At 46.7% G+C, this 27,102-nt stretch overlaps 1 protein-coding gene across 1 annotated transcript in view; it reads left to right on the top strand.

Moving 5' to 3' along the window:
- The window catches only part of LOC135882850 (ephrin type-B receptor 5), a 128,898-nt gene that overhangs the window by 87,644 nt on the left and 14,152 nt on the right, over nucleotides 1-27,102 (top strand). The window contains exons 5-8 of the mRNA XM_065409881.1: nucleotides 2,507-2,845; nucleotides 24,335-24,459; nucleotides 25,735-25,897; nucleotides 26,848-26,962. Of these exons, the coding sequence (XP_065265953.1) occupies nucleotides 2,507-2,845; nucleotides 24,335-24,459; nucleotides 25,735-25,897; nucleotides 26,848-26,962 (742 nt within the window). The remainder of the gene's footprint in view (nucleotides 1-2,506; nucleotides 2,846-24,334; nucleotides 24,460-25,734; nucleotides 25,898-26,847; nucleotides 26,963-27,102) is intronic.

Below are 27,102 nucleotides of genomic sequence, written 5' to 3' on the forward strand. Positions count from 1 at the left end.
ATTCAGGGGAGTCTGAGTCATTGCCTCTAAGAGCCCCTGAGAAAGAGAGAATAATTTCTCTTCACTCTTTTCCCCTGCAGGAATCTGGGGGGCACCACTTCTAATCCACTATAGGGTGTGTCTACCCACCAAATGTATTTGAAGACATTTCATTAATCCCATATATTATATACAATTCTCAATATAGTAGATACAAAAACCTGCATTAAAAGAACATTAATGTTGCAAAATCAGCTCTCAGAAATTAGAAAACATCAGAATTCAATTTGCCTATGCAACCTTAATTCAGCCTCCTTGTGTGTATGCATTATGATACAGTCTTTAATTACATGATCACAGGGTTTTTTGTAAGGACCCCTGCCTCATTAATTGCACAGGATGGACAGTGCTCACTGAATGAGCAGTTACTTAATATGTTGTTTTATCCTCATTGTACAATGAGTAGCGCCAGACCATATTTACTATACACTACTGAAACCCTCCTTGGAAGACAGAAATATTAATTTCCTCATGGGTTTTTTCTGGTGCTCGTCACTACAGTATCTGAATGCTTCACAAACATTCATGAATTTATCTTCATAACACCCCTGCGAGAAGAGGGAGTATTATCCCCATTTTACAGATAAGGGGCTGAGGCACAGAGAGATTCAGGTCAAAAGTGTCCCTTAAATTTGGTTTCCCAATTTGAGATATCTAGGACCTGATTTTTCAGAGTACTTAGTATGATATAGCACTTTATATGTTGAAGCACAACTCCCATTGTCTTCAGTTCATAGATTCCAAGGCCAGGAGGGTCCATTGTGATCCTCTAGTCTGACTTCCTGTATAACTCAGGATATAGAACTTCCCCAAAAAATAATTCCTAGAGCATATCATTTAGAAAAACATCTAACGTTGATTTAAAAATGGTCAGTGATGGAGAATCCACCATGATCTTTGGTAAATTGTTCCAATGGTTAATTACTCTTGCTGTTAAAAAGTTATGCATTCTTTCCAGTCTGAATTTGTCTAGCTTCAACTTCTAGCTACTGGATTTGTTATACCTTTCTCTGCTAGATTGAACAGCTCATTATTAAATATTTGTTCCCCATATAGGTACTTATAGCCTGAAATCAAGTCATCCCTTAACTTTCTCTGTTAATCTAAATAGGTTGAGCTCCTTGAGTCTATCACTATAATAAGTGTTTTCTAATCCTTTAATCATTCTCATGGGTTTTCTTTGAACACTCTCCAATTTATCAACATCCTTCTTGAATTGTTGACACCAGAACTGGACACAGTATTCCAGTAGTGGTCACACCAGTGCCAAATACAGAGGTAATATAACCTTTCTACTCCTACTTGAGATTGGCCTGTTTATTCATCCAAAGTTTGCATTAGCCCTCTTGGCTACAGCATTACACTAAGAGCTCATGTTCAGCTGATTATCCACCATGACCCCCAAATCTTGGAATTACCACTTCCCAGGATAGAGTCTCCTATCCTGTAAGTATAACCCATTTTCTTTGTACCTATAGCAGCTGTGAGTGCTCAGCACTTCTCCAAATCAGATCCCTGGGTCTCAAGTTGGGCACCCAAAAAAATGAGGAACACACAGTTAGTGACCACCTGTGAAAAATTTGGTTTAAGTGACTTGCCCAGTGTCACCCAGGAACTGTGTGACAGAGGCAGGGTTAGAATCCAGTTTTCCAGGGAAGCATTCACCTGTTTTAAACATGAGATGATCCTCTCTCTTCTTGCAGTCCCTTGCATCATTCATTGCACACCTTCCAGCTTTTGCAACAAATAAGGCAGTGGTCCTACAGACAGATTCCTTCAGTACTCCACCGTGATTCATATCCAGTGGATGTCCATCCTGTGGACTGAATGAGACGGGGGTCCTTTGCAAAAAAATAGTACATTAACATTGGCCAGCTTATGAAGCCTACACTCATTTTGCAGGCACTTCTCTGTTTGTCTATTCATCTGTAAAGTGATAACTTGTGAATGCCACATCAAACCAATTTCAAAATTTCAGGGAATTTTCTAAGCATCAGTGTCCAGAACCCTATTGATTTTGGGGGGAAACAAAAACAAAAGGGGACACATGGAGCCCCTGCAGCCCTTTGCTAGAGCATGCTCAGTGCAGACAGAATGTTCAGAGAATTTAGCTACCAGATTGTAACAAGTCTCCACTGAACATGTGCATACTAAGATTTTTAAAAGGCTCATAAATTGGATGACTTTTTATGATAACACCACAAAGCTCATCTGACAAAAAGCCACCCCCCTTGCCAAATTTCAAGTCCCTGCTCCAAAGCGTGGGGGTGATAGAGCTCTTGAAAGAAAAGAAAATTTTAATAGGGACAAAACAACGTATTTGTCCCTAGCCACCTCCTAGGAAATAGCTGAAACATTTTTTGCAGAAGAATGAGAGAAATAAAGAACTTGTCCTCTTATTCTCTTCCCTCTTCTTTCTCTGTCATTCTTTTGTAGGCTTTTAATATCTCATTTTCCTCTTTTGTAGGCACTCCCTCCGCCCCCCGGGATGTTAGCTACGAGATCATTGGCTCCAATGTGCTCCTGACCTGGCGCTTACCCAAGGACCTGGGTGGCCGCAAGGATGTCTTCTTTAATATCATCTGCAAGGTGTGCCCAACGGGGTCTCCGGGGCCCTGCGTGCGCTGTGGGGACAGCGTCCAGTTTGAGCCACGCCAGGTGGGGCTAACAGAGAGTCGTGTGCAGGTCTCCAACCTGCTGGCCCGTGTGCAGTACACATTCGAGATCCAGGCCGTCAACCTGGTGACTGAGCTGAGCCCAGAGGCACCCCAATATGCAGCCATCAACGTCAGCACCAGCCAGTCAGGTGAGGAGCCTGTTCATCTGACTCCAGTCCCTCCTATTGCTTTCTCTCATTCCTTCCTTCACATTCTGTGCCTTGTAGCAGGCATGGCTCTGGGTTGTTTGGCTGTGTACTATGCTCCATCTTGACCTGCCACTTCTGAGTGGTTCCTGTGTGCCCCTCTCTCTGCGGGTCCCTTTTTTCCCTTCCCCTCTTGGTGGAGAAGCTGAGTTTAGCTGCCAGTATGAATGGGCATGAGGTAGTGTCAGAGGCAGGAGCCAGCCCAGAGGGAACAGCAGTGGGCGAAGTAGCGCCACTGGTCAGAGGAGCAGCTGCTTCATTGTGTGACGCAGGAGCCGCTGTCATCGTTTGGCAGGGGCCCTGCGAGTTTTAAGCTGCTGCAGAAGCACTTAGCATTTCTTCGCCTTTTCATCATCCCCTCTATCTCCTGCTCTTCTCCGTTTTCCCTTCAACCCCCCCCCTTCCTCTCTCTAGTTCATCTTTCTTCCCCTAAGTCACTCTTCAGAGTCCTTCTCTACCTTTGCCCTCTTTCAAAAAAAGAGTGAATCGCCTGTTTTTACTTCTCCTCCTGCATCTCTTCAGCTCCTCTACTATCCCCTTCCCTCTCTCTGGCCTGCATTTCAGTTCATATGTCATAACTCCTTAACAAACATCACTGGGAATTCACCAACTGTGCCGGTCCGTGTCTTAGTGTCTGTCTTGAAAGAGAAAGATGACAGTTGGGCACAGCATGATAAAATATAGTATATATGAATGGCTGTATCCAGCACTGAAGTGCATCTACCTCTAGGATGCACAACTGTTCAGGTCAGTAAGCAAAAAAGAAAACCACATCAATGCCAACTGCTGTGGGAATGCCAAGGTGAAAGAATGCAATGACCCAAGCTGAAATTTGGTCAAGACTCAGGGAGAGGGGTTAACACTCCTATTTTACAAAAATAGTCATGGATTCTTCTACTGGCCAAAGTTCCCTTGTTTCTAACCTTCAGTGCCATGGTGCTAAAGAGTGTTCCTGGGATGTTATTTCCCTGTGGATGGGAAATGGTATTTGCCTTTTACAGGGTGCCCAGATATTACACTGATGACTGCCATCTAAATTTCTGTTATAATAAAATAATAATACTAATGAGAGGGGTGCAATCCTGGAAGTATCATGACTAGAACTAAGTGTATGTCTAAACTGCACACTAAGCCTGAGTTCTCACTCAGGTTTGAGCCCAAGCACTACTTTCATCCACACACAAATCAGTCTGACTTGGGTCAGCAAGCACTCAGGACCCAGGACTCTTCTGGGGTGGGGCCAGAGGGGCCAGAGCCCAAGTCCCGCTGAGACTTGGATCCAAAGTGTGTCATATTGCAATGTGGATGCAGTCAAGGTTTACAATGTAATGTGGACTCTCAAGCATGGGCTTGGGAAACAGCAAGTTCACAATGGGGTCTGTAGTGGAGCAACAACTCACCGGCACAGCACCTCCTGCTGGTCATCCTGGGAATTAGCTCTTCCAGCCTGGAGCTCCCTCTGCAGGCCAGTGTCTCGCCTGCCGCTGGCCCCCCATGTCCCTCTGGATCCCGGTGCCCCTCTACATCAGGGGTCTGCCCCCAGCAGTAATCCACAATCTGGGTCTCCCCACCCAGGGGAGCCCCCAACCCTCTATCCCCACCTTGCCTCTATAGCTACTGAGAGTCATCATCTAGCCCCCACTCCCTGGGGCAGACAGCAGTCTGTAATCCACTCATCACTGGCAAGGGGGGTTTAGACTTGCTGCCTTTCCTAACCCGGGGCTACACCTCTGCAACCCCAGTACCTGCTTTGGGCCTTAACCAAGGCCTGCAGAGTTGCCAGGCTAGAGCTCCTCTGCCCTTCCCCAGCCCTGCTCAGCTTCCAGGAACCCCACTCCTTCTCTCTCCACTGCTAGAGAGATAGTGACTCAGCTCCTCCCTGAGCCCTTATAACAGGGCCAGGTGTGGCCTGATTGGGGCATGGCCCCAGGTGTGGCTGCTTCCCCAATCAGCCTAGCTTTTTTTCCTAGGAGCGGGGTAACTGCCTCCAATACAGGATCCCACAGATTCAGGTTTACAGTGCAGAGTAGAAGTACCCTGAGAGACCAGCTGGTTGTCTAGGCAGCTCTGGATATGGCGAGTGAAGGGTTGCAAAGTCTATCAGAGTGATGGACAGAATAGAGGAAGCTAGTATATGGAGGGGAGATGGCAATAACATCAGGAGAATCCTGGATTGCTGCAGAAGGATTGTACTTGGCTGAGGATGGAGGGAATGATTTACAAAGGTAGTCTGAGAGAACTGAATGCACATATTTGGCTCTGCTAAGTGACATCTAGAATTGGGTGGGGACATGGCAACTCTCTACAAGGGTGTACACAACTAGAGGGAGAGGAATTGTTCAAGAGTGGGCTGGGGTGGGGGGTATAATCAGGAGTAATGGGATGAAATGGAGCAAAGGGGGGAACAATTTAAATTGAATATCAGGAGCTGTTTGCTACAATTGAGCTCTATTAAACTCCTAATTAGACTCTAATTAGACTCCCCAGAGAAGTGGTGGAAGCCCTATTGCCTAAATCATGTAAAATTAGGCCTGGACAAAGCCCAAGAGAACATCCCATAGGGAACTGTTCTGCCCTGGCTGGGGACCAGACGTGAACTGTGTTAATATTCCTGCTCTACTGTCTGGGTTCTGTGAAGTGTCTTGCTGTGAGGACAGGGAGAGGTGGATAATGCTTCCCGTGAGCAGAGAGGAGGCTGCAGATGAGCAGTGGCTGGATCATGAACATGTGGCAGGATCACCTATATGACTTGGGGGGCTTCCAGGTTTTTGAAAGGAAAAAAACCTAGGGCACTAATTGCTTCCTTGCCCCTGAGGTGCTGGAAGGTGTTAGGCATCTGGTGGCAGATTTTCTGCCCCATCATTCCCATTACTAGGGAAGCAGTGATCAACAGAGGTTATGTGGGATACCTGGCCCCTCAAAGAGTGGCTCCACAAGTGGCTGCTTGAGTATTTTGTACCTCTGGCCTCAGACACAGGGAGAGATGACTCCTGTGGGAAGGATGGTTCCAGGTGGTATCTCTGAATTCTGCTGGGGGAGGGCAGGTGGCACATTAACCTCCCAAATGATTTCCCCTGCTCTCCACCATTTCCCATCCCTGCCTCGTTTGTGTGAATCAGTAGTGGTGGAATCTAGTGTGACCTCTTCCTTCTGGCTCTGCCCTTGAATCACCAAGTCTCTTCTCTTCCTTTGCTCATGCCTGACTTGTCTGTCTGGTTCTGCAGCCCCCCCTTTTCCTCTTGGCTGCATGGAGGCTGGTCTCTCATGCTCCAGAAGGATCTCAGGGGAGCAGCTGTGCTGACAGGCTCCTCTCCAGAGCTGCAGTATGCACTGGATGGTTATTGTGTTTGGGTCCTTTTTTTTAGCTCTACTCTTCCCCAAGATCATTAGCAATGAGCTTGAGATGAGCCGCCCTCGATTCGTAGTGACAGCTCACGCTAACGAGGCCTCTGTTCCTCTGTCACGTGGCCTGTCTCACTCCTGCCCCCTCCCTTCAGCCCCCTTGGCAGCTTTTCACTTTAGCTTAGATTTTCTTTTTTATTGTTACACACACAGATGGACTCTCAGCTCTTTCACTCCAAGAGAGACAGGGAAGCAGGGTGGGTTGGGTGGGAGGACATGGAGAGATGAGGAGAGAGAAGTTGGGGGACAGAGAATTTCTGAATGAAAGGGTGTAACACTCCTCTCCTCTCCATTGAATTAAGGGTAGCCAGACAAAGAATCTTCAGTCCCAGCAGCCTTTGTATCTTCCCTCTGGCCCTGCACTAACCACGGGTTCTCTCACTCCCCTCTATGACTGGGTGCATATATTCTTTGCATCCACCCTTCCCTCTTCCACATGCCCAAGAAAACCTCAGGGCAGTCTTCTGTTCTTGGAACAATTTCTCTCCTGTACTCTCCTCCATTTAGCTGTATTTCCCATTCCCTTGTTCTCTGTATCCAAGACCACTGCCCCTTTAAGAGCTCGTCTACACCTAGTGGCTCACTGTCCCCTGCTCCACAGTTAGAGATGGGATCCCATGGTCGCTAAATCAGTCTTTTCCATGGCAACCATTGATGATGTCCCATCTCTGGATGGGGATTCATTTAAGGTAGGGGCACAAGGGACTGACACAGGAAAGCTCTTCACACTTACATCCTTGCAGTATAATTTGACTTGATCTTTTCCGGCAAGCTGCTATCCCAAAACAGTTTGGAGAGTAACATGGCATGCTTACTGGGATAACTAGGAAAGGGAGGAAAATATTCAGAGATAAGGCAAGGTAGAAAAATCATGTTCAGCTGAGGTTTGAGGTTTTAAGATGAATAGATAAAGAGGTGTGGAGGCCATTCCAGAAAACAGAAGCTGCAGAGGAGAAGGCTCTTCTATGAATAGTGGTGAGGTGGTGTAGTGGGAAGGATGGGAGGCTGATGCATGGCAAGCAAAAAACCTGTGGAACCTACTGCCACAATATGTTATAGAGGCCAAGGGCTTCATAGGATTAAAGAAAGGATTATTTATTTATATAGATTATACCATTTGCAGTTAAACAATATCTATCCTTATGCTTCTGGGTATAACTATCTCCATCTGAAAGCAGTCAGAAAGAAACTTCCCTATGGTTAGGTTATTTCAAAATTGTCCATTGGGGGTTTCCTGCCCCTTCCTCTGAAGCATCTGCTACTGGTCATTGTCAGAGACAGGATTCTGGACTAGATGGACCACTGCGCTGATCTAGCCTGACAGTTCCTGTGTTTCTAGAAAGTGAGGAAAGGAATAGAGAGACTTAAGATCTCTGAGGTTGGCTAGAGCAAGTCCATAGAGGGTTTTAAAAGCAAGGAGAGTGGTTTTTTTTAAACTGAATCCTGAAACAAAGAGAGCTAATGAAGCAGTCTGAAGATGGAGGTGATGTGGTCAGGCTTCCTTGTACCTGTGAGAAGATAGGCAGCAGCATTCTGCCCATGCCAGAGTCAGAGCAATGGGACTTGGAGATGCCAGCCAGAGACAAGGGAGCTGCAGTAATCATAGCAAGAGAATCTGAAGGGCTGGGTGAGGGTTTCAGCAGAGGCTGAGCTGAGACAGTGACATTCGAGGACAATGCTGCAGGGGGACATTCAGCAGATTTTCAGGCTGATGGGCTGTATGAGGAGGAGAAGAAGACTTTAGAGTAAAGAATGATGCCAAAGTTACTGACTGTGAAAGCAAATGGAAGTTCTGGGTTTAGCCGGGAAATGTGCTAGAGGATGTTCCTCTTGCCCAGGAGAAGCACATCTGATTTAGCTGGTAGAAGGTGTGAGAAAAACTACAAGTTTTCTTGGTCAAAACAGAAAGGGAACATGGAGACAGAGAGTGTAGTACAGGCTGTCAGAAGATATTTAGTATAATCAGCATAAAGCTGACAGATGAAGTGCAGTTCTGCTCTGTAAATTGACTGGACACATGGATCACAGGGCTCCGTGTTCATTGTCTCTCATTGATTGCAGATCAAAAGAGCTCATTTTAGAAGTAAATTTTTTTTTCCTAATTGTTAACTCTGAAAGCTCAGCCTGGGCTCTGAGAACCAAGCTGAGTTGTTTTCTTTTCACACATCATCATCACCAGTAATAAAGATTCTGCAAGGTAAATTTTGCCCTCAGTGACAGTTGTCTCAGTGCAGGGTACGTCTACACTACAGCCTAAATAGCAGCACTGCAGTGTAGATGCTTCCTACATCAACGGAAAGCATTTGTCTGTTGGTGTAATAACAAGCTACTACCTTGAGAGGCAGTAGCTAGGCCAATGGAAGAATTCTCCCTTCGACTTAACTATGTCTACAATGGGGATTAGCTCAACCTCACTACATTGCACAGGGTGCAAAATTTTTCACAGCCCTGAGAATATTGCTAGATCGACCTAAGATTTAGGTATAGACCAGGCCTCAGTTGTCTTCAGAGGGTTTACAGAGGTGTAACTGACTGGAACTTAGTAAAAGATTCTGTGGATGATGCACAAGATGGAATATGCTCCAGTTCCCTCTCTCTGAGCTGTGTTGTCTCTGCAGGCCAAACAGAAAAAGAATGTGCCATATTTCACATTACAGAGCACTTTGGATAAGGGCAAAGATACACTGCTCAGGAGGGTAGAAGTAGATGGAAAATAGCAGAGAATGGACCCTTGTGGTACCCAAGGAGAAGTCTCTGCACAAAAGTGGAATGACAGCTAAGGACAAAAAGGGGTGTTATTTGATAGGCAGGCATGGAACAGTAGAGTAGTAATAAATATTTTGCTCTTCTAAAGCGCTGTCCATCCAAAGAACTTAAAGTGCAACATCCTGACAGGATCTGAGACCCCTGAATAGCTAGGGAGGTGACTTAGGGAGATGGATAGAACAATGCTGAAGCCTGCAGCGAAGGCCTGGAGGCCAACACACAGAGGAACTGGTTAAGTGCACAGAGGAAAGTCATTTCTGTGTTGTATCCAGACTGAAATCTGTTCAGGATAAGGATGTGTGAAAGGTACTTGGAGAAAAAGCAGGTTCCTCGTGCATTTTGCTGGGAGAGGGAAATTTAGTGATGGGATTGTTGGGAATGTAAGTCAAGGACAAAAGAGAGTTTGACAGTAGTAGATTTGTGGAAAGTACTAGAGGAAAAAGACTTGTCGACAATGGTAATAATGTAAGGAATTCATTTGGGGAGATAGGACCAAAATGTAGAAGAGGGAAGAGAGTCAAGAAAGTGGTTTTCTCAAGGCACTGGGTGCTGCTGGAAGCTGCTGTGGAGAGAAGAAGGAGAACATCAATGTAGAAGCCTGCACAGGGTGCATAGTCCCTATGACTGAAGGAGTCAGAGATGGAGAGGACTTCAGAGGAAAGAAGTTCAAAGGTGGCATCAATATGCATGTCATATCTCCAGTGACATTATATCAGAGGAGGAGAAACTGCTGAGTGTGGGAAAATCATAGATATGGGAGGGGAGGGAGTTATCAGATGTGATAAACCACAGAGAATTTGAGAGGGTTGAAGAAAGAGAAGAGTTTGAAGGAGAAAATGAATTTGAATCCACCTGAGTTTTGGTGTGACAGCAATAACACCTCCTCATTTGAGGGCTGAGTCTGACCTAAGAGGGAAGTGAGAGGGGTGGGCTGGTGGGGGTGGGAGGAGCAGAAAGAAGTCCAGGAGGGTGTCCTAGTTCTCCATGTTCGTAGCCTTGTCTGGTTCTTTCATTTTTGTGAAATTCAAAACTTATAGGCAAATCATCAATACATGCCAGATTTACTGCTCATTTGTGAGAGAATTTAGTATCCTCAGAACCTAACAAATAGTTAACACTACTAACTAATTAAACAGTGTCTTAATTGATTTACTAACATCTGTTCATCTCATCACTTACCAATTTATGTGAATACTTTGACCTTCATGTAATTTCCCAATCACAACAAGAGAAACTCTAATGGTAACTAGATTTATTAACAGCCAATAAATGTGATTACTAGCACAGAATATTTCAGCTCAGTGTATCAATTTTCAACATCTCTGTTGCAGTATCAATTTTCAACAACTCAGTATGCAGTTTTCTTAACACTGCAATACTCAGTTTCAGTAAATCTTATCTGTGGGTCTTGAGAAACTACATTCATGGGTGGACAGTAAACAGACCAAAGACCATGTTTTCAAAAGTGTTAGGTTTTAGACGCCTCCATTTTTGGTTGCCCAACTTGAGGTATTTTGGGCTTGGCCTTCTGGCATGCTAACCACTGACAACTCTGAGAACCGAGAGGGCTCAGCAACTCCAAAAATCAGGGCTAAGTTGGCAAAAGTTGGGCACACAAAATCAGAGGCATCTCTTGGAAAATGTGGCTATTTTACTCTTAATTTATGTGAGCTCTTATGCTTGTTATAAGGGAATCCCCTTTTCTGTGGATTGGCGTTAACAAAACACTGATGAACAGCAAAGAAATTACTTACCAATCAAATCCACGGAGCTAGTCCACGATCTTCAAAAGTGACTAGTGAACTTGGATGCCTCAATTTTTGGGTGCCCACCTTGAGACACTTTCAAAGGTCCTGATTTTCCAGAGGATGGATGCGCAGCACATCCTGAAAATCAGGACACCATCTAAGGCGTCTCAAATTGGGCACCAAAAAGTCAAAGTACTCAGAGTCACTAATAGATCTGGAAAATCTTGGCCTCTGTCCTATGGCAGCTCTTTTTCAGGCCCAACAAACTTCCCTGGGGAATTGATTTATGTCTAGAGCAATTATTAATTATAGTTCATATTATTAATTGTCTCCACCAAATTAGAATACCGGCTCCAAATACAGATACTAATGTAAGGATAAAGACATGCTATACCCTGAATGATGCTGTTTGCATGTTGATCTGGCCCCCACAAACACATCTCAGTGTCTTGGCTTTTGAAGCTGTGGTGCAGTGTTGCTTCAGGAAAACACTGTTGTTCATCCTTTGCAGATGCCCTATCAGGAAGAGCTTGTTAACTGAAGAGTCTTCTTTGCTTCTTGTAGATTTTTTATTGATGTTAGTTGAAGTTCATTGTGCATAGGCAAGAGACTTTGTTGCTTCTGTCTTTCCTGGTTGCTACGAAAACTCTAGGCCAGGCCTCTTTTGGGTAGAGTTATTTGAGCAATGTGTCAGGTTAGTGGTTCCACGTTTTCTTGGAGTGTCTCGTGCAAAATAAAGTGGACAAGACTTTGACTGTGACTAACTGCCTTTGTATTGTGGTGGAGGTGCCTTTATCAAGCTTGTTGGAGGGCAGCATTGGTGTACAAAAACACTGGTAATTGAAAAATCTCTTTCCTTAAAACTTTTTTTCATATCTTCAATTTAACTTGGTAAAATTTAATGCTGCATGAAATCCCATCAGTGTCAGTAGTTCATTTATATGAATTCCTTGAAAGTCCAATTACAAATAACCTATCCCCCTGTACTCCTTGTGTATCTCCCACCAAAAGTCCACTCTCTTTCTATGCCCCTGCAGCACTGCTTCCTCACATACCATTGCCAACCCACAAGCATAAGGCCCATGTGTGCAGTGAGGTGTAGTAAGGTAGAGGGACCCCAACAAGGGTCATAAAGTCTGTAGGGATGGTGTGACTCCTGACTAGCCTCATGAGTATCACCTGGAAGATATTGACCCAGGTGGAGTTGTATTACAGTGCACTTCCTAAGGTCTGTAGGTTCTCGTATCTTCTCTTGGGAGCATTAATGATTCTCCACTGCTGCAGACCTCAGGGAGTCAGGAGCAAAGGAGGAAGCACCATCTTTGCCCCCAGCTTCTTTCATTTCCCAATTCCTTGCTTTAACTATCTTTGAAACTAAGGGCATTCTCATCCACAAAAAAACATAGCAAAGACAAGGTAAGGTTGGAGGCACATGTCAGTGGTTTGAGTAGGTATTACTGTTCAGGAACAGTAGAGTTAAAAATAAAACAAAACAAAAATCTGTCCATTATTAGAAAGCCAGGGAATGTTGCTTTTCTCAAACAAAGCACCCAAGTTACCTTAACTCTGCTCCATTGTGATGCCACAAAAAACATTTAAAAAAACTTACTATCTTCTCCATCCATAACAAAGAGCTTCACTTACCAATGACCACAAAAAACAGAATGCCTCAATCTTACATTTCTAGTGGTTGGGCTGCCTCATGGCTTCCTTTACTGTCAGATATGGTACATGTACAAGAATTTTCCATATGCCTGATTAGACAAGTAGCATACTGAAGGCAATCATTTCCCACTCTTCATAAAGGGCCTGATCTCATGATATGTTACGGGTACCCATGATTTCAGTTGGCAGCCAATTAGGCAAGTGTCATTAGACACAGAGATAGCATGTCTCCGTATATAAACCTCATATGAAAAGAGCAAAAGTTAGAGCAGTGACAAACCATCATGCTTAGTTTTGGAGACACGTATGCATGAAATAAATTATAAAACCAATGTTCTGGGGTGCACATTTTTGATAGTACAGATACAAAGAAGGGAAGATGGTAGACTGACTTCCCTGTGAAGGCAGAGTTAGTGTGGTGTGGAGGTAGAGTAGGGTCCTTATTTAAAAAGTGCAGCCGTAAACTCTGCATTCCCTGGTTTTCTAACATTGGAGGGGTTATTTAACTAAATAATTCCTGATGGGAGCTCTGCACTCATTCTACTGATACATACCTGTGACCTTAACTTCATCTTGAGATTTGTGTGAGATATTTAAGAAATGGAGAGAACAGAAAGCTAAATACTTTTACTTGAATTTCCATCTTTGACAGGGTTACTGGTCTAGTGGATAAGGGGAAGCAGTAAATGTGATATATCTTGATTTTATGAAGGTTTTTGACACCGTCCCTCATGACATTCTCATAAGCAAGGTAGGGAAATGTGGTCTAGATGAAAATACTATAAGGTGGGAGAGCAACTATTTGAAAGACCATACTCAAAATGTAGTTATCAATTGTTTGCTCTCAAACTGGGAGGGCATATCTAGTGGGGTTCTGCAGGAGTATGTTCTGGGTCCAGTACTGTTCAATATTTTCATTAATGACTTGGATAATGGAATGGAGAGTATGCTTATAGAATCTGCAGATGAAACCAAGCAGGGAGGGGTTGCTATCACTTTGGAGGACAGGATTAGAACTCAAAACGACTTCGACAAATTAGAAAATTAATCTGAATCCAACAAGATGAAATTCAATAAAGATGTGGAAAATACTACATTTAGAAGAAAAAATCAAATGCACAGCTACAAAATAGGGAATAATTGGCTAGGTGATAGTACTGCTGTAAAGGATCTAGAGTTTATAGTGGATCACAACTGAATATGAATCAACAATGTGATGCAGCTGCAAAAAAGGCTAATATAATTCTGGAGTGTATTAACAGAAGTGTACTATGTGAGACATGGGAGGTAATTTTCCTGCTCTATTTAGCACTGGTAAGGCCTCAGCTGGAGTACTATGTCCAGTTCTGAATACCATACTTTAAGAAAGATGTGCACAAATTGAAAAAAGTCCAGAGAAGAGCAACAAAAATGATAAAAGGTTTAGAAAACCTGACCCTTGAGGAAAGGTTAAAAAAACTGGACATATTTAATCTTGAGAAAAGAAGACTGAGGGGGGACCTGATAACAATCTTCATGCATGTTAAAGGCTGTTATAAATAGGACAGTGATCAATTGTTCTCCGTGTCCTCTGAAGGTAGGACAAGAAGTAATGGGCTTAATTTGCAGCAAGAGAGATTTAAGTTAAATATTAGGAAAAACTTTCTAACTATAAGGATAGCTAAGATCTGGAATAGGTTTCCAAGGAAGGTTGCGTTGTGGAATCCCCATCACTGGAAGGTTTTAAGAACAAGTTGGACAGACATCTGTCAGGGATGGCCTAGCTAGGGCTAGGGGGCTGGACTAGAAGACTTGTTGAGGTGCCTTCCAGCCCTATGATTCTTTTATGTCTCCTTTGCAGGTGTTTTACAAGCTTTTTCCTGGAAATTTTGTTTATTAAATTTCGAACTCACTGGTGAAAGTTACCCTAACTTGGATTACTTTATTGTTATTTTCACTAAAACTATTTTACTCTTTCATACTTCTTTGCCTTAAAATGTAGCTGCTCAGCTTCATTATGAAACGTAATAGAAATGGGCATATAAAATACACTGGCGTATGTAAATGTCAAAATGTATTCACATTCAATCTAAAATGCTGGTAAATATTGTTTATTTTGGGGGGCCTATGGTGTCCTCTTTGGAGTGGGTAGGGTATATCGAGGAGTGATAGTCTGATGGGTGATTGGGTGGTAGGAATGGAAAGCATATGGAGGGACAGGATGGAAAGGTGACAATGCATATCTAGTACCATGATTATTTCAGGACACTTATATACAATTAGTAATAAAAAAACAAGGGAATGGGCCTGAAACCTGGCCCTTAGTGGCAGTGGGGTGTGTGTGTGTGTGTGTGTGTGTGTGTGTGAAGAGTGCACTTTTGGCTGCCCATGCAGTATGTGCCATCATAGGGCCAGTTATCAGCCCTCCTGCCTTTCACAAGCATTAACATTCACATTACAAATAGTTTTAAAAGTCCTATGGCACTTTTTGCAGAAGTGGCATGTACTTGGTCAAATTCCAACCAAATAATTACATTCAACCTCCCTAAAATTCTCCTTGCAGCCATGTCTGGGTACAATGTTCTTCAGTTGTGTCCTAAAGTCTTGCATGGTGGTGGTGTGCACTGTTAAACAGTTGTTTAGTTCTTTCCCAGTTACCAGCATTTCACCGCAGATGAAGCAATTCCTTTCTGTGCAAAACTGTTTAAAAGGAAAGTGCTATCATTTTGAGAATATTTTATTATGTAAAATATTTTATAACTTTGGCTCACATTCTGCTTTCACTTACATTATTTTAACTGGTTCCTACTTGCCTGAGCTGGTTAAACTCCTTTGATTTGCTTCTTCCTGACTAATTTTATCTCGTTGGATATGAAAAACAATTCTTTTATCTCTCTTGTAGGTGGGAAGGGAGAAGAGCCATTCTGTGGCTTTGCTTCTTTGCCAGATGTCCCTCACTTTCTCTCCACCCATCCAGTTGTTCACACATTCGGGGGCTGATCAGGAGTGTTTGTTGGGAATTTTCTGTCAGAATCATTTTCCAACAGAAAATGGCATTTTTGCAAAAAAAAAAAAAAAAAAAAATCCATGAGGAAACTTCAGTTTTGCCAGAAAATTTGAATTTTCTGTTGAGAAATTCAAAATGATGCCGCCTTGCCTGCCCGGGGAACTCTTGTCAATTTCACTTTCCACCCCCAGGGAGAAAGCAAAATTGACAGGAGCCTGCCATGCAGGCAACTGGCAACCCAACATATCCCATTTTGTTTCTCCTGAAATGGATGTTTCCTAGAAAGCCCTTCTCATAAAAAAAGCTATTTATTAATTATTATTATTATTATTATTACTGTTCATCCAGTTCAGGATGAAAAAAAGTTTCAAAAATGCATAATTTATATGGGAATAAATTTCCATTTCGAGCCAGCTCTACGAATCAGTGCCTACTCACCTCCATGCTCTTGCTTCTCTGCTGGGAGAGGTAATTTCTAGAGGAGCTATTTTGTACATCCTCAATTCAGCGACACACTTAAGTGTGTGCTTGGTGTTCAGCATGTCAATACACATGATGACTTAGTGTATTTGAACGGGGCCTATATCTCGGTGATGCAGTTAAAAGCAAGGGAATATGATGGTCAGACAAATCAGTCTACATTTTTTAGTGTATTATTTTTGAAATAATGAATCATATTCTATCCCAGGCAACTTCTTGTTTCCCTCAACCTGCTTAAATGGGTTTCAGTGTAGTAAGCAGAATTGCCAGACCCAATTGTTCCAAAATCACTAGTCAGGCCCAAAAAACCCTAATGAAATTGACTTAATAAATCATGAGATTTTTAAAAATTGAGTTTCTCTTATTTGCCTTCTTGCTTGTGAGCTTTTAGGGGTCATGTTTTCAAGCATTTCTCTCCAACCCTGAGGGGTGATCACTTGCTGTTTAAAATAAATGAAAGCTGAGATTCTCACATCATCACTTCACCTCCCAGAGCTGAGGATTTAAGAAAAGACTCACGATCAAATCATGAGAGTTGGTGACACAGAGTAAATAATGTACCATACTGTCCCACCCCAAAGAGACAGAGGCTCTGTATTTATCCCCAGAGTGAGTGCAGTGCTGGGATCACCCCTGACAGCATGCCTCCTGCCCTGAGCTGGAGGGGCCAAAGCATAGTTCATGTTGAAAACTCCATTCAGTCCTGGGCCTCTGCGCCAGGATGGCCAACAAAGGGGCTGATTGTCAGGGATAGCAGTGGTTTTGCCATTTGGGCACCTGTCCCAGAAGACACTGGACTGTGACCCAAATGAGAGCAACTTTCATTCTTTACTGACCTAGGGCAGGATTGGAACCAGTGACCTAGGAGGGCTCCAACCCTGTCCCCAAGCCCCCAGACTCATCAAACTCCCTCAGCTCCTGGTTGCAGCTGGTGACCTAGAGGTGAAAGGCCCCCTATCTTCTTCCCAGTTGCTCCAACTATCCAAGCCTGTTCTCCACACCACCTGGCTCTGATTTATGTTCATGTGCTGCTGATTTGCACATCTTTCACATTTCACTTCCAAGGAGCTTGTGATGTCAGACAAGCCACAGGGAAGCCAAGCTCCTAGGGAAAGGAATAGGCCTAGCATTATCCCCACTTTATAATTGTGGTGGCAGAGGCGCAGAGATGCTAAGTGGTTGACAGGATACTGTCGGTAGACAGGATACTGGGCTAGATGGACCTTTGGTCTGACCCAGTACAGCCGTTCTTATGTTCTAAGTGATTGCCCAAGGCAACATACTGCACCAACAGCAGAGCAAAGGTCTTCTGACTCCAAGTCTTCACTGCACTACTCTTCCTTCCCCCTGCTCACTGAATAATCCATGCTGCACTTTATCACTCCCTCATGACTGACTGAGATTTCCTGGCTTCATTCACTGGCTCTAGTGGCAGGGGAGGTGACTTTCCCCACCTCCACCCTGACACATACAGCCTGCCGCTTTCTAGAGAAGGTTAGAAAAGAGCTGGGCCAGGTGTTCTTCATCTCCAGTGATTCATCTGATATGACTGCTGTTAAGGGAGTGTAATCTAGAGGCATGAGGAGTCAGAACGCCTGGGTTCTGCTTCTGGCTTTGTCACTCTGTTTGCCTTCGGCAAGTCATTTAATCCCTCTGCCTCAGTTGCCCCATCAGTGCAGTACAGCAAATAAAACTGACCTACCCCACAGGAGAGTGGTAGGAGGCTTAATTAATTTTTTTGAAAACCCCTATGAAATCTGCTGATGAAATGTATTGTAGGAGTCTAAATTACTAGTTTGGCATTGTGGTGAGGCTCAGAGCTGTGGAAAAGGTAGCATCAGTGGCACTGAACACTGGTGATCACTGAAGAGCCTATGTCCTCTTATAGAAAAGTTGGGGTCTTAACCCTAGTGTCCTGGCCAAAATCCATTTTGGGACATTTCATTCTGCTGACCTAAATTCCCTGGGATAAGGGATTCTTCTTCACTTCTTGTCTTAATTTGTTGCACATGGTTGCTGTACACTGTACAAGCTGCCATATTCCTGTAGTGGGTTGGTGGTGGTCCCCACTCTGGGTCTGTGGGAAGCCACTCCGCCTCACGACGTCCCTGTGTGTCGCCCACTGTTGGGAATTAGCAGGGCCACATGCAGCCTGGGGCTCTGGTCTGCAGTCAGGGCAGAGTAGCAAACACAATTAGGAGCCCAAGCCCTTAGTCACAGTGGGACAGCAAGAATCAGCTCTGGCCAGTCCTCAGCTCCGCAGGCACCCACAGCAGTCTCCCAACTCGGGAGCAGGCAGGAGGTGTCTGGCTCCTTCGGCGGCTGCAGCCCAACTGAGCTCCCAGACCCGCCTTTTATACTTCCTGTCCCACCCACTGACTTCTGGTGGGAGGGGTGAGCATGACCTGGCTCCGCCCACCAAGGCTCAGTGAATGGTCCCTCCCTCTCTGGGTCCGTGGGAGGTCACTCTGCCTCACTACACACACACACCCTCAAGTCCAGCTCATGGTCTTCGGTGCTGGCCTCTTGGCTCCCCCCTAGGTGAGATAAAAAGTTGGCATTGTCATTTTCCTTACCTGCCTGGTCTCTGACCGTGAAGGCGTATTGCTGGAGGGTAAGATACCAGCGCATTAGTCTGCCTTTGGAGTTCTTCATAGTGTTTAGCCATTTGAGGGGTGTGTGGTTGGTGATAAGCACAAAGGGGGCCCCAAGAGCATCAATAGCCCACTTGACTGCAAGGGCCTCTTTCTCGATGACCAGGTACTTATACTCTCGGGGGAAGAGTTTTCCACTGAGATAGAGGATAGGATGCTCTTCTACATCCACCTCCTGGGAGAGGACTGCCCCGAGCCCAACCTCAGAAGCGTCTATTTGAACCAGAAACTCACGGGTGAAGTCAGGGCTGAACATGACGGGTTCCCAATATAGGCTTTACTTAAGGGTCCGGAAGGCATTTTCGCACTCGGCCAACCAACACACCTGGCAGGGGCTGTTCTTGGTCAGGAGTGCCATGAGTGGCACCACAATTGACACAAACTGGGGCACAAACCGTTGGTGGTACCTGGCCAGGCCCAGGAACTGCCGAACCTGTCACTTTGTTGTCAGTGCCAGGCTGGCCTGTAGCACCTGGACCTTCCCTATGAGGGGGCAGACTAGATCCCGGCCAAATGTATATCCCAGGTATGTAATCTCTTGCCACCAGTTTCGACATTTTTTTGGGTTGGCCATGAGTCTGGCATCTCGCAGGGTCCAGAGGGTGGCGGCCATCTGATTTAAATGATCCTCCCACTGGCAGCTGTAGATCACTACATCGTCCAAATAGGCCACAGCGTACTCCAGATGGAGGTTCAGGAGTTGGTCCATCAGGTGCTGGAAGGGCGCTGGAGCTCCATGGAGGCCGAAGGGCATCTGGGTGAAATGATATAGCCCACTTGGAGTGGCAAAGGTGGCTTTCTCCCTGGAGCTCGGGTCCAAGGGGCTCTGCCAGTACCCTTTCGTAAGGTCAAGTGTCGTTATATACTTGGCTGTGACCGTCGAGGAGCTCATCGATCCTGGGCATCGGGTACACGTTGAACTTTGAGATCACATTTACCTTCCAGACGTCTATACAGGATCGGAGAGTTCCCTCAGGCTTCGGAACCAGCACGATGGGACTATGCCACTCTCTCCGTGACCGTTTTGTGACTCCCAGCTCCACCAGTGCTTGGATTTCCTTCTCGACTATCTCCCGTGTCTGTCGCGGGAGTGGGCAGGTGGTCTCCCAGACCACCTCCCTGGGGTTCATCTGGATGGTGTGCTGCATGACTCTGGTCTGGCCTGGGAGTGCGGTGAAAGTCGTATAGAGGGCTTTCAACAGGCACCGGGCCTGTTTCTGTTGTTCTGGGGAGAGGGCGTCACCCAGTTGGGGCTTCTAGGTCTTGGCCATATCAGGGACCCGGGGACCTACGGCTTGCTCATGAGGACAAGGGACGATCAGCAGTCCTTCACGTGTATGCCAGGGTTTCAAAAAGTTAAGGTGATAAACCTGCTTTTTCCTTTTTCGGTCTGTTTGGTGAATCTCATATGTGACCGGCTCTACCCACTGGACCACTTCGTAAGAGCCCTGCCATCGGGCAAGGAGTTTTGACTCCTCCGAGGGGAGAAGAAGGAGCACTTAGTCCCTGGGTTCGAAGGTTTGGTCCCAAGCTCCCTGATTGTAGCGCCATTCCTGAGTCCCTTGGGCTGTCTGGAGATTTTCTTGCGCGGGGGTCCCGGCCCGAGCTAGTCAATCCTGTAATCATAGGACATATTTCAAGAACCCCTGGGAGGCCAACAGGTTGTGTTCCCAGGCGCCTCTCATTAGATTCAGCACCCTGCGGGGTTGTTAGACAACAGGAGTTCAAAGGGGGAGAATTTGGTGGATGACTGGGGTACTGCTCGAATGGCTAACAACAATGGCGGGATCAGCTGGTTCCACTGTTGTAACTCTTGTGGAGGGAACTTCCTCAGCATGTCCTTTAAGGTTCTATTGAAGCGTTCAATGAGCTCCTCCATCTGCAGGTGATACACGGACTTCTTCAGCTTCCTAATGCCCAGCAGTGTACACACCTAGCAGAACAGCTGGGACGTGAAGTTGGTCCCTTGATCTGTGAGAAGTTCCTTGGGAAGCCCAACACAGACAAAGATCTTCACCAGTTCCATTGTGATGATGCAGGCACTGGTATATTATAGTGGAATGGCCTCGGGGAAGCGGGTTGCATAGTCCATTAGGACAAAGATATAGCAGAACCCAGCATTACTCTTTGGGAGTGGTCCCACCAGGTCCATTGCAATTCGCTCAAACGGGACGCCTACTATGGGCAAAGGGACCAAGGGCGCCTTCATCACCCCTGGGCCAGTGGCCAGCTGTCACTTGGAGCACGAGTGACAGTAGTCCCTTACCTCGCAATGGACTCCCGGCCAGAAGAAGTGAGATAGGACTCGGGCCAGAGTCTTTTCCTGCCACAAGTGGCCGGCCATAGAGATGTCATGGGCCATCTTCAAAATGTCTTTCAGATGGCAGCGGGGGACTACCAACTGGGTCTGAACTTCGTGGGTTTGTGGGTCCCGGTCAACCCGGTAGAGATGATCCACTACGAGCTCAAATCAGGGCCAGTGCGCCATTCTCTGGAGGTCTGTCACAGCTCCGTCAATGTGGATCACCTGGTCATCGGCGCAACTGAGCGTGGAATCGTCCCTGTGGTCTTGACAGAAGTCGGAAATGGGGGCTGCCGAGGGGTCTTCCCTCAGGGTATCTGGAGGCGGAGTCGGGTTCACAGGCTTGTCGGGGCCCTCTCCTCGAGGTCTCTCATCATTGCCTCTGAGGGGGTCTCGTTCCTCGGCCTTGTCGCTGCTTTCCCCAACAGAGTCTCCTTTCAGGACCTTCTGGGAAGGGGGCACCCCAAGATTGGCCTCCTGCAGCAAGTGGGTAAAGCCCAGCCAGTCCCACCTGAGCATGACAGGATAGGCGAGTGTGGGGATCTCCTGTGTCACTCCACTTATTGTCAGCGTGACCCGGTGTGACAGGTTGGATCACAGAAACCTCCTTGAGAACTGCCAACTGATGTGCCAAGACTACTTCTGCCCCTGCTTTCCTGCCCTGGCAGCTTAGGACTTCAGTGCCCTGCCTGGTTTGAGCCAGACCCGCTAGCCTGCTGCAAACACAGCCCCAGGATCTGAACGAAGTCCCCTAACAGCCGTAGGCTTAACTGAAAGCAATTTAAGAAGTGTTCCTGCCTTTAACACTCAGATGCCCAACTCCCAATGGAGTCCAAACCCTAAATAAATCCGTTTTACCCTGTATAAAGCTTATACAGGGTAAACTCATAAATTGTTCGCCCTCTAGAGAGAGATGCACAGCTGTTTGCCTCCCCCAGGTATTAATGCATAGTTTGGGGTTAATTAATAAGTAAAAAGTGATTTTATTAAATACAGAAAGTAGGATTTAAGTGGTTCCAAGTAGTAACAGACAGAACAAAGTGAATTACCAAGCAAAATAAAATAAAGCACGCAAATCTAAGCCTAATACAGTAATACAACTGAGTACAGATAAAAATCTCACCCTGAAAGATGTTTCAATAAGTCTCTTTCACAGACTGGATGCCTTCCTAGTCTGGGCACAATCCTTTCCCCTTGTACAGCCCTTGTTCCAGCTCAGGTGGTAGCTAGGAGATTCCTCATGATGGCTCTCTCTTTTCTCTGTTCCACCCACTTATATCTCTTTTGCATAACGCAGGAATCCTTTGTCCCTCTGGGTTCCCACCCCCTCTTCTCAATGGAAAAGCACTAGGTTAAAGATGGATTCCAGTTCAGGTGACATGATCACATGGCACTGTAAGACTTCATTTCTCACTTGCCAGCACACACGTATACAGGAAGACTTACAGGTAAAACTGAGCCATCTGCAGTCAATTGTCCTGGTTAATGAGAGTCATCAAGATTCCAAACCACCATTAATGGCCCACACTTTGCATAATTACAATAGGCCCTCAGAGTTATATTTCATATTTCTAGTTTCAGATACAAGAGTGGTACATTTATACAAATAGGATGATTACACTCAGTAGATTATAAGCTTTGTAATGATACTTTACAAGAGACCTTTTGCATGAAGCATATTCCAGTTACATTAGCATATTTTCATAAAATCATATAGAGTGCAATGTCACACCCGGGCGTCGGGGTACGCTCTTACATCCCCATGGATGCACTGAAGTCTGATTTCCCACTCTGTCAGTCCAGGGTTAGAGGTGATCTCTTGGCGGATAAGTGTCTGTCCATATCCTGAGTCTAAGAGGGCCATGACTCATTTCAGTCCCATCCTCGGACGAAGTTGCAGTCCATATTGGGGCCTCCCATTGCAAGTGTCCAAAACGACCACAGGAGAAGCAGGGTCCAACCTCTGGATGTCCTGGCCGAGGCATCACCTCTGTGGGAGGGCTTCGGCTATAGTTCCGACCCTTCTTGTCAGGGCCAGGAGAGTGGCCCACTACTCCGGGGGCCACCCCGCAACCACTGCGACTCAGTGAAAGCTCACGAGGAATGGTTCAGGGTCATCTTCGGGACCCATCTTGGAAAGTCTTACTGGCATTGGGGAAGTGGGGGGTTTCACTGTGCTCCCGAATGGGGGACCGTTAGGTCTAGGCAGCAGGGTCGCAAGCTGTAGCAATTGCTGCTGTTGGGCCCTCAACTGCTGCACCAGTTGCTGTTGTTGCTGGAATTGCGATGCCTGCTGCTGCTCCTGGCTCTTGGCCAGATAATTACTGAGCTTATCGAGCTCCATCTCTCCCATTAGGAATATCTATGGTGCAGCTGATGCAGGACTTCTTACTGCAGGAGTCGGGCTGCTGCCCGAATTCTCTACCAAGTGTAGTGGGTTGATGGTGTTCCTTTCACACACACCCTCTCCCCCCAATCTGTGGGAGACCACTCCACCTCACTGTGTCCCTGTGTGTCACCCACTGTTGGGGAATTAGCAGGGCCCCACACACAGCCTGGGGCTCTGGCCTGAAGTCAGGGCAGAGTAGCAAACACAGTTAGGAGTCCAAGTCCTTAGTCAGGGTGGGACAACAAGAGTCTCTAGCTCGGGCCTGTGCACAAACACAGTGCAGGGGCCTCTGGCGGGAGTTGAGCAGAGTCTAGTGTCCTAGCTCAGCGGACTATAGGCTCCTAAAAAAAGGGAGTACTGCCACCCCAGAGATGGGGTGGCCAAGGGGACCTGGGCCCGCCCAACTCCAACATGTCCCAGACCAGGGCCCTAACAGTGGCAGAGTGGTCCAAGTTTTTGGCAACCACCCAGCAAGACGAGGGTTGGCTGCCCCTGGGCCAATTCCTACCTTCCCCTTGGAGTGTACCTGGATCCATAGGGGGTGCTCTGGGTCGTCAGGTACAAGGCCTGTGGCAGTTCCAGCAACTCCTCCATGGCTTGGTCAGTGGGTGGCTCCGGCAGTTTTGACCAGTCCTCAGCTCCGCAGGGGCCCACGGCAGTCTCCCAGCTCGGGAGCAGGCAGGAAAAGTCTGGCTCCTTTGGCAGCTGCAGCCCAACTGAGCTCCCAGACCCTTCTTTTACACTTCCTGGCTGCGTCCATGAGGGCTCAGTGAGTGGTCCCTCCCCCTCTGGGTCCGTGGGAGGCCACTCGGCCTCACTACACCACCCCAGAGGTGACTAATTTCAGTGAATGGTGAAATGAAATTGCCCCTGGATGTCTTTCGGTATATTTGTAAAGCACTGTGGGATCCTTCATGATGAGACTCCAGAGAAAAGTAAGGAGGGGCTGAAGTCCACACTGTCACCTCAAATTAAATTATGTCTTCTGAACAAGCTTTTCCCCTTACAATCTCTTCCTCCTCCTTTCTGTCTTGTTCTAGTCCCCTCTGCGGTTCCTATGATGCATCAGGTGAGTCGCACTACCAACAGCATCACATTGTCCTGGCCACAGCCAGACCAGCCCAATGGGGTCATCCTGGATTACCTGCTACGCTATTTCGACAAGGTGAGTGGAGGGCAATGGAAAAGAGACTGCCCTACTGTGAGCATTAGTGGGGGAACATGGAGAAGGGAGGGACTGTGTAGGGAAAGGGAAATCTCTCTAGATTGGGGATGCAGCTGAGAACTGAGGTGAGCAAGGGGAAGGAGAGTACTTCCAGTGCGAAGAAAGGGGAATCTGTGGCAAAAACTGGGATTGGAAATTATTTTTCATCCAATATTTTCTCTTCTGTATTTCTCAGACTGATAGAACCAGGTGGTGTGGACCAGCAGAGGGGAGATCTCTAGCTGAGTTCATCCCTGGGATTAGATTAGATCTTTCGGAAGAGTTTAGGGATGCCAGATGCAAAGATGATAAAAGGAACTGGAGTTCCAGAAGTGATACATCTCTGAGAGGATGGGCTCATTTTCAGCAGGAACACTCCCATTATGCCCTCACAGAGGGAAATCCCATGGGACATACTGGCATCTCCATCCAAGGCTGGATAGAAATCTCTCGGATTAATGCTAGGAACTGTCCATTGCCACTCAGGCTCGGATGGCACTGGATCCTGCTCTGCTCGGGTGTGTGCCACAGGAGTTTGGAATATGGGATGGTGCCAACTCACACCTGCCATTCATTAGGCAGCATGTTGATCCATTATAGGCTGGCAGATGAGACAAAATAGTTGTTTTCCACCCACATCAGTCATGACTCCTAACTGGAGGTTGGTGGTTGCAGGGCAAGATGTCTGGAGGAGAGTTCAAGCCGCCTCTTGTTCCTCATCTCTGCTCTTCCACTGGAACACATTGCACAGTTGTTCAGTACAGGTCCTTCCTCTAGTTGTAAGGGTGTCTTGTAAATGGTAGTGCCAATTCCAGCAGGTTGTCCTATGGAGCACTACATATGCTGTTGCAATGGATTCTGGGAAGAGAGTGGCAGAGTTTGGTGGGCATAGGAGGTAATGTTTCAGGTCAAGTTGGGAGATTATTGAGATGAATAGCATCTCACCAGGGCCCCGTAGGAAGCTATACCACCCATCCATGTCCTAGCTCATCTTCCTCACTCTTGCCCAAATCACTCTTTTCCTTTTCCCTTACTATTCACTTCCTTTAAGGTCAGGAATGAGGGGCAATGGCAAAGCTGGGTGGGGAGCCTAGGATTGGAGTATCAGGGGAAAGGGGGCTGCAGGGCAGGATCGAGGGGCATTGTACAGGGAACCTAGGATTAGTTGCTGAAGAGTGTCATCTGTAGCTGGGCTCTCACATTTGTCATCTCCTCTGATTGGCCATTGGCTTGCAGGCGGAAGATGAGGATAACTCATTCACCATAACCAGTGAGACCAACATGGCCACTATCTCAAACCTGAGCCCAGGCAAGATCTATGCCTTCCAGGTGCGAGCCAGGACAGCTGTGGGTTACGGGCCATATAGTGGCAAGATGTATTTCCAGACCCTGGTGGGAGGTGAGTGATGCACTTGCATGTACTCTCGAACTGATACCTGCACACACACACTCACACCTCTCATGCTCACACATGCCCATACACATGCCCACTAGCTCATGCTCTCAAACCCCCTCACCCTTGCACTCCTATTCACATAATACACTTGTATCCTGCTCTTTTTCATGCTTGAAGACCCACACAGACCAACCCAGGCCTTCACAGATGCATATTTGCATATGATCACACACCCATATGATCACTCATACAAACTTCATGTGCCTGTGTGCAATCTCGAGCATATCTTTTACTCAGACTTTTGGTACAGCTACATCCTCAGTCCCTTGCACTCTTGTGCAAATGCCCATCAGAACTGAAGTGTGTTAGCAACACTAGCTGTAGGGGAGCCCAGTACCGCATCACACAGGGGATCGCAGTTCATGCAGACAGGTCACAGTTCAGTGCTCTGCAATGGTCTGATGGAAATCAGGCCCCAGAGCATCCAGACAAAACCTGCTTTTTGGCAGGTTCAGCCTTCATTCATGGAGGGAGCAGTGTATCACCTGTGACAGTTCTGGGCGTGGATCAAAGGGGCTGGGTCAGGGCAACCTCTTCATACATCTCTCCTGCGAGCTGGAGGAAGGGGAGAGGTTGGCCCTGGGAACCAAGGTGGATTACGCTCAGGTGGCTGCTCAGGAGTCAGTGGATCCAGGCGAGCATGGAGCAGGGGAGGCAGAAGGGGATCGGAGGGGCTGTGGGATTTCCATGGCGAGGAAGGGAGGCATTGGAGACAGAGAGATTGAAGGGGATAATGGAAGAGTTAATTGGAGGGTGATGAGGTATCAGGGTTTGACTGCGAGATCTAAGGGAGGCTGGAATAGTTCTCTGGGTGGAGCCTGGCTGAACTGGTAGGAGATTCTGACAGCCATTGTCCTCTGTGTGTGTATGTGTGTGTGTCTCTCCCTTGCCAGGCGAACGCTCGGAAATGGTTCAGGACCGGCTGCCACTTATCGTGGGCTCAGCACTCGGTGGTCTGGCCTTCTTGGTAATTGCTGCCATTGCCATCCTTGCCATCATCTTCAAGAGGTGAATTCCCTCCCCTCCTCATGCCCAGCACCTGCACCCCAGCCAGTGGATCCCCCCCTACCTAAACCCACCCCTAGGGAAACCCAGTTCCACTGTACCTTCATCCGAACCCCCATGAGCTCCCATCTTGCTCTGCATCT

Source organism: Emys orbicularis, chromosome 1 (assembly GCF_028017835.1).
Source record: "Emys orbicularis isolate rEmyOrb1 chromosome 1, rEmyOrb1.hap1, whole genome shotgun sequence".
NCBI lineage: Eukaryota > Metazoa > Chordata > Testudines > Emydidae > Emys > Emys orbicularis.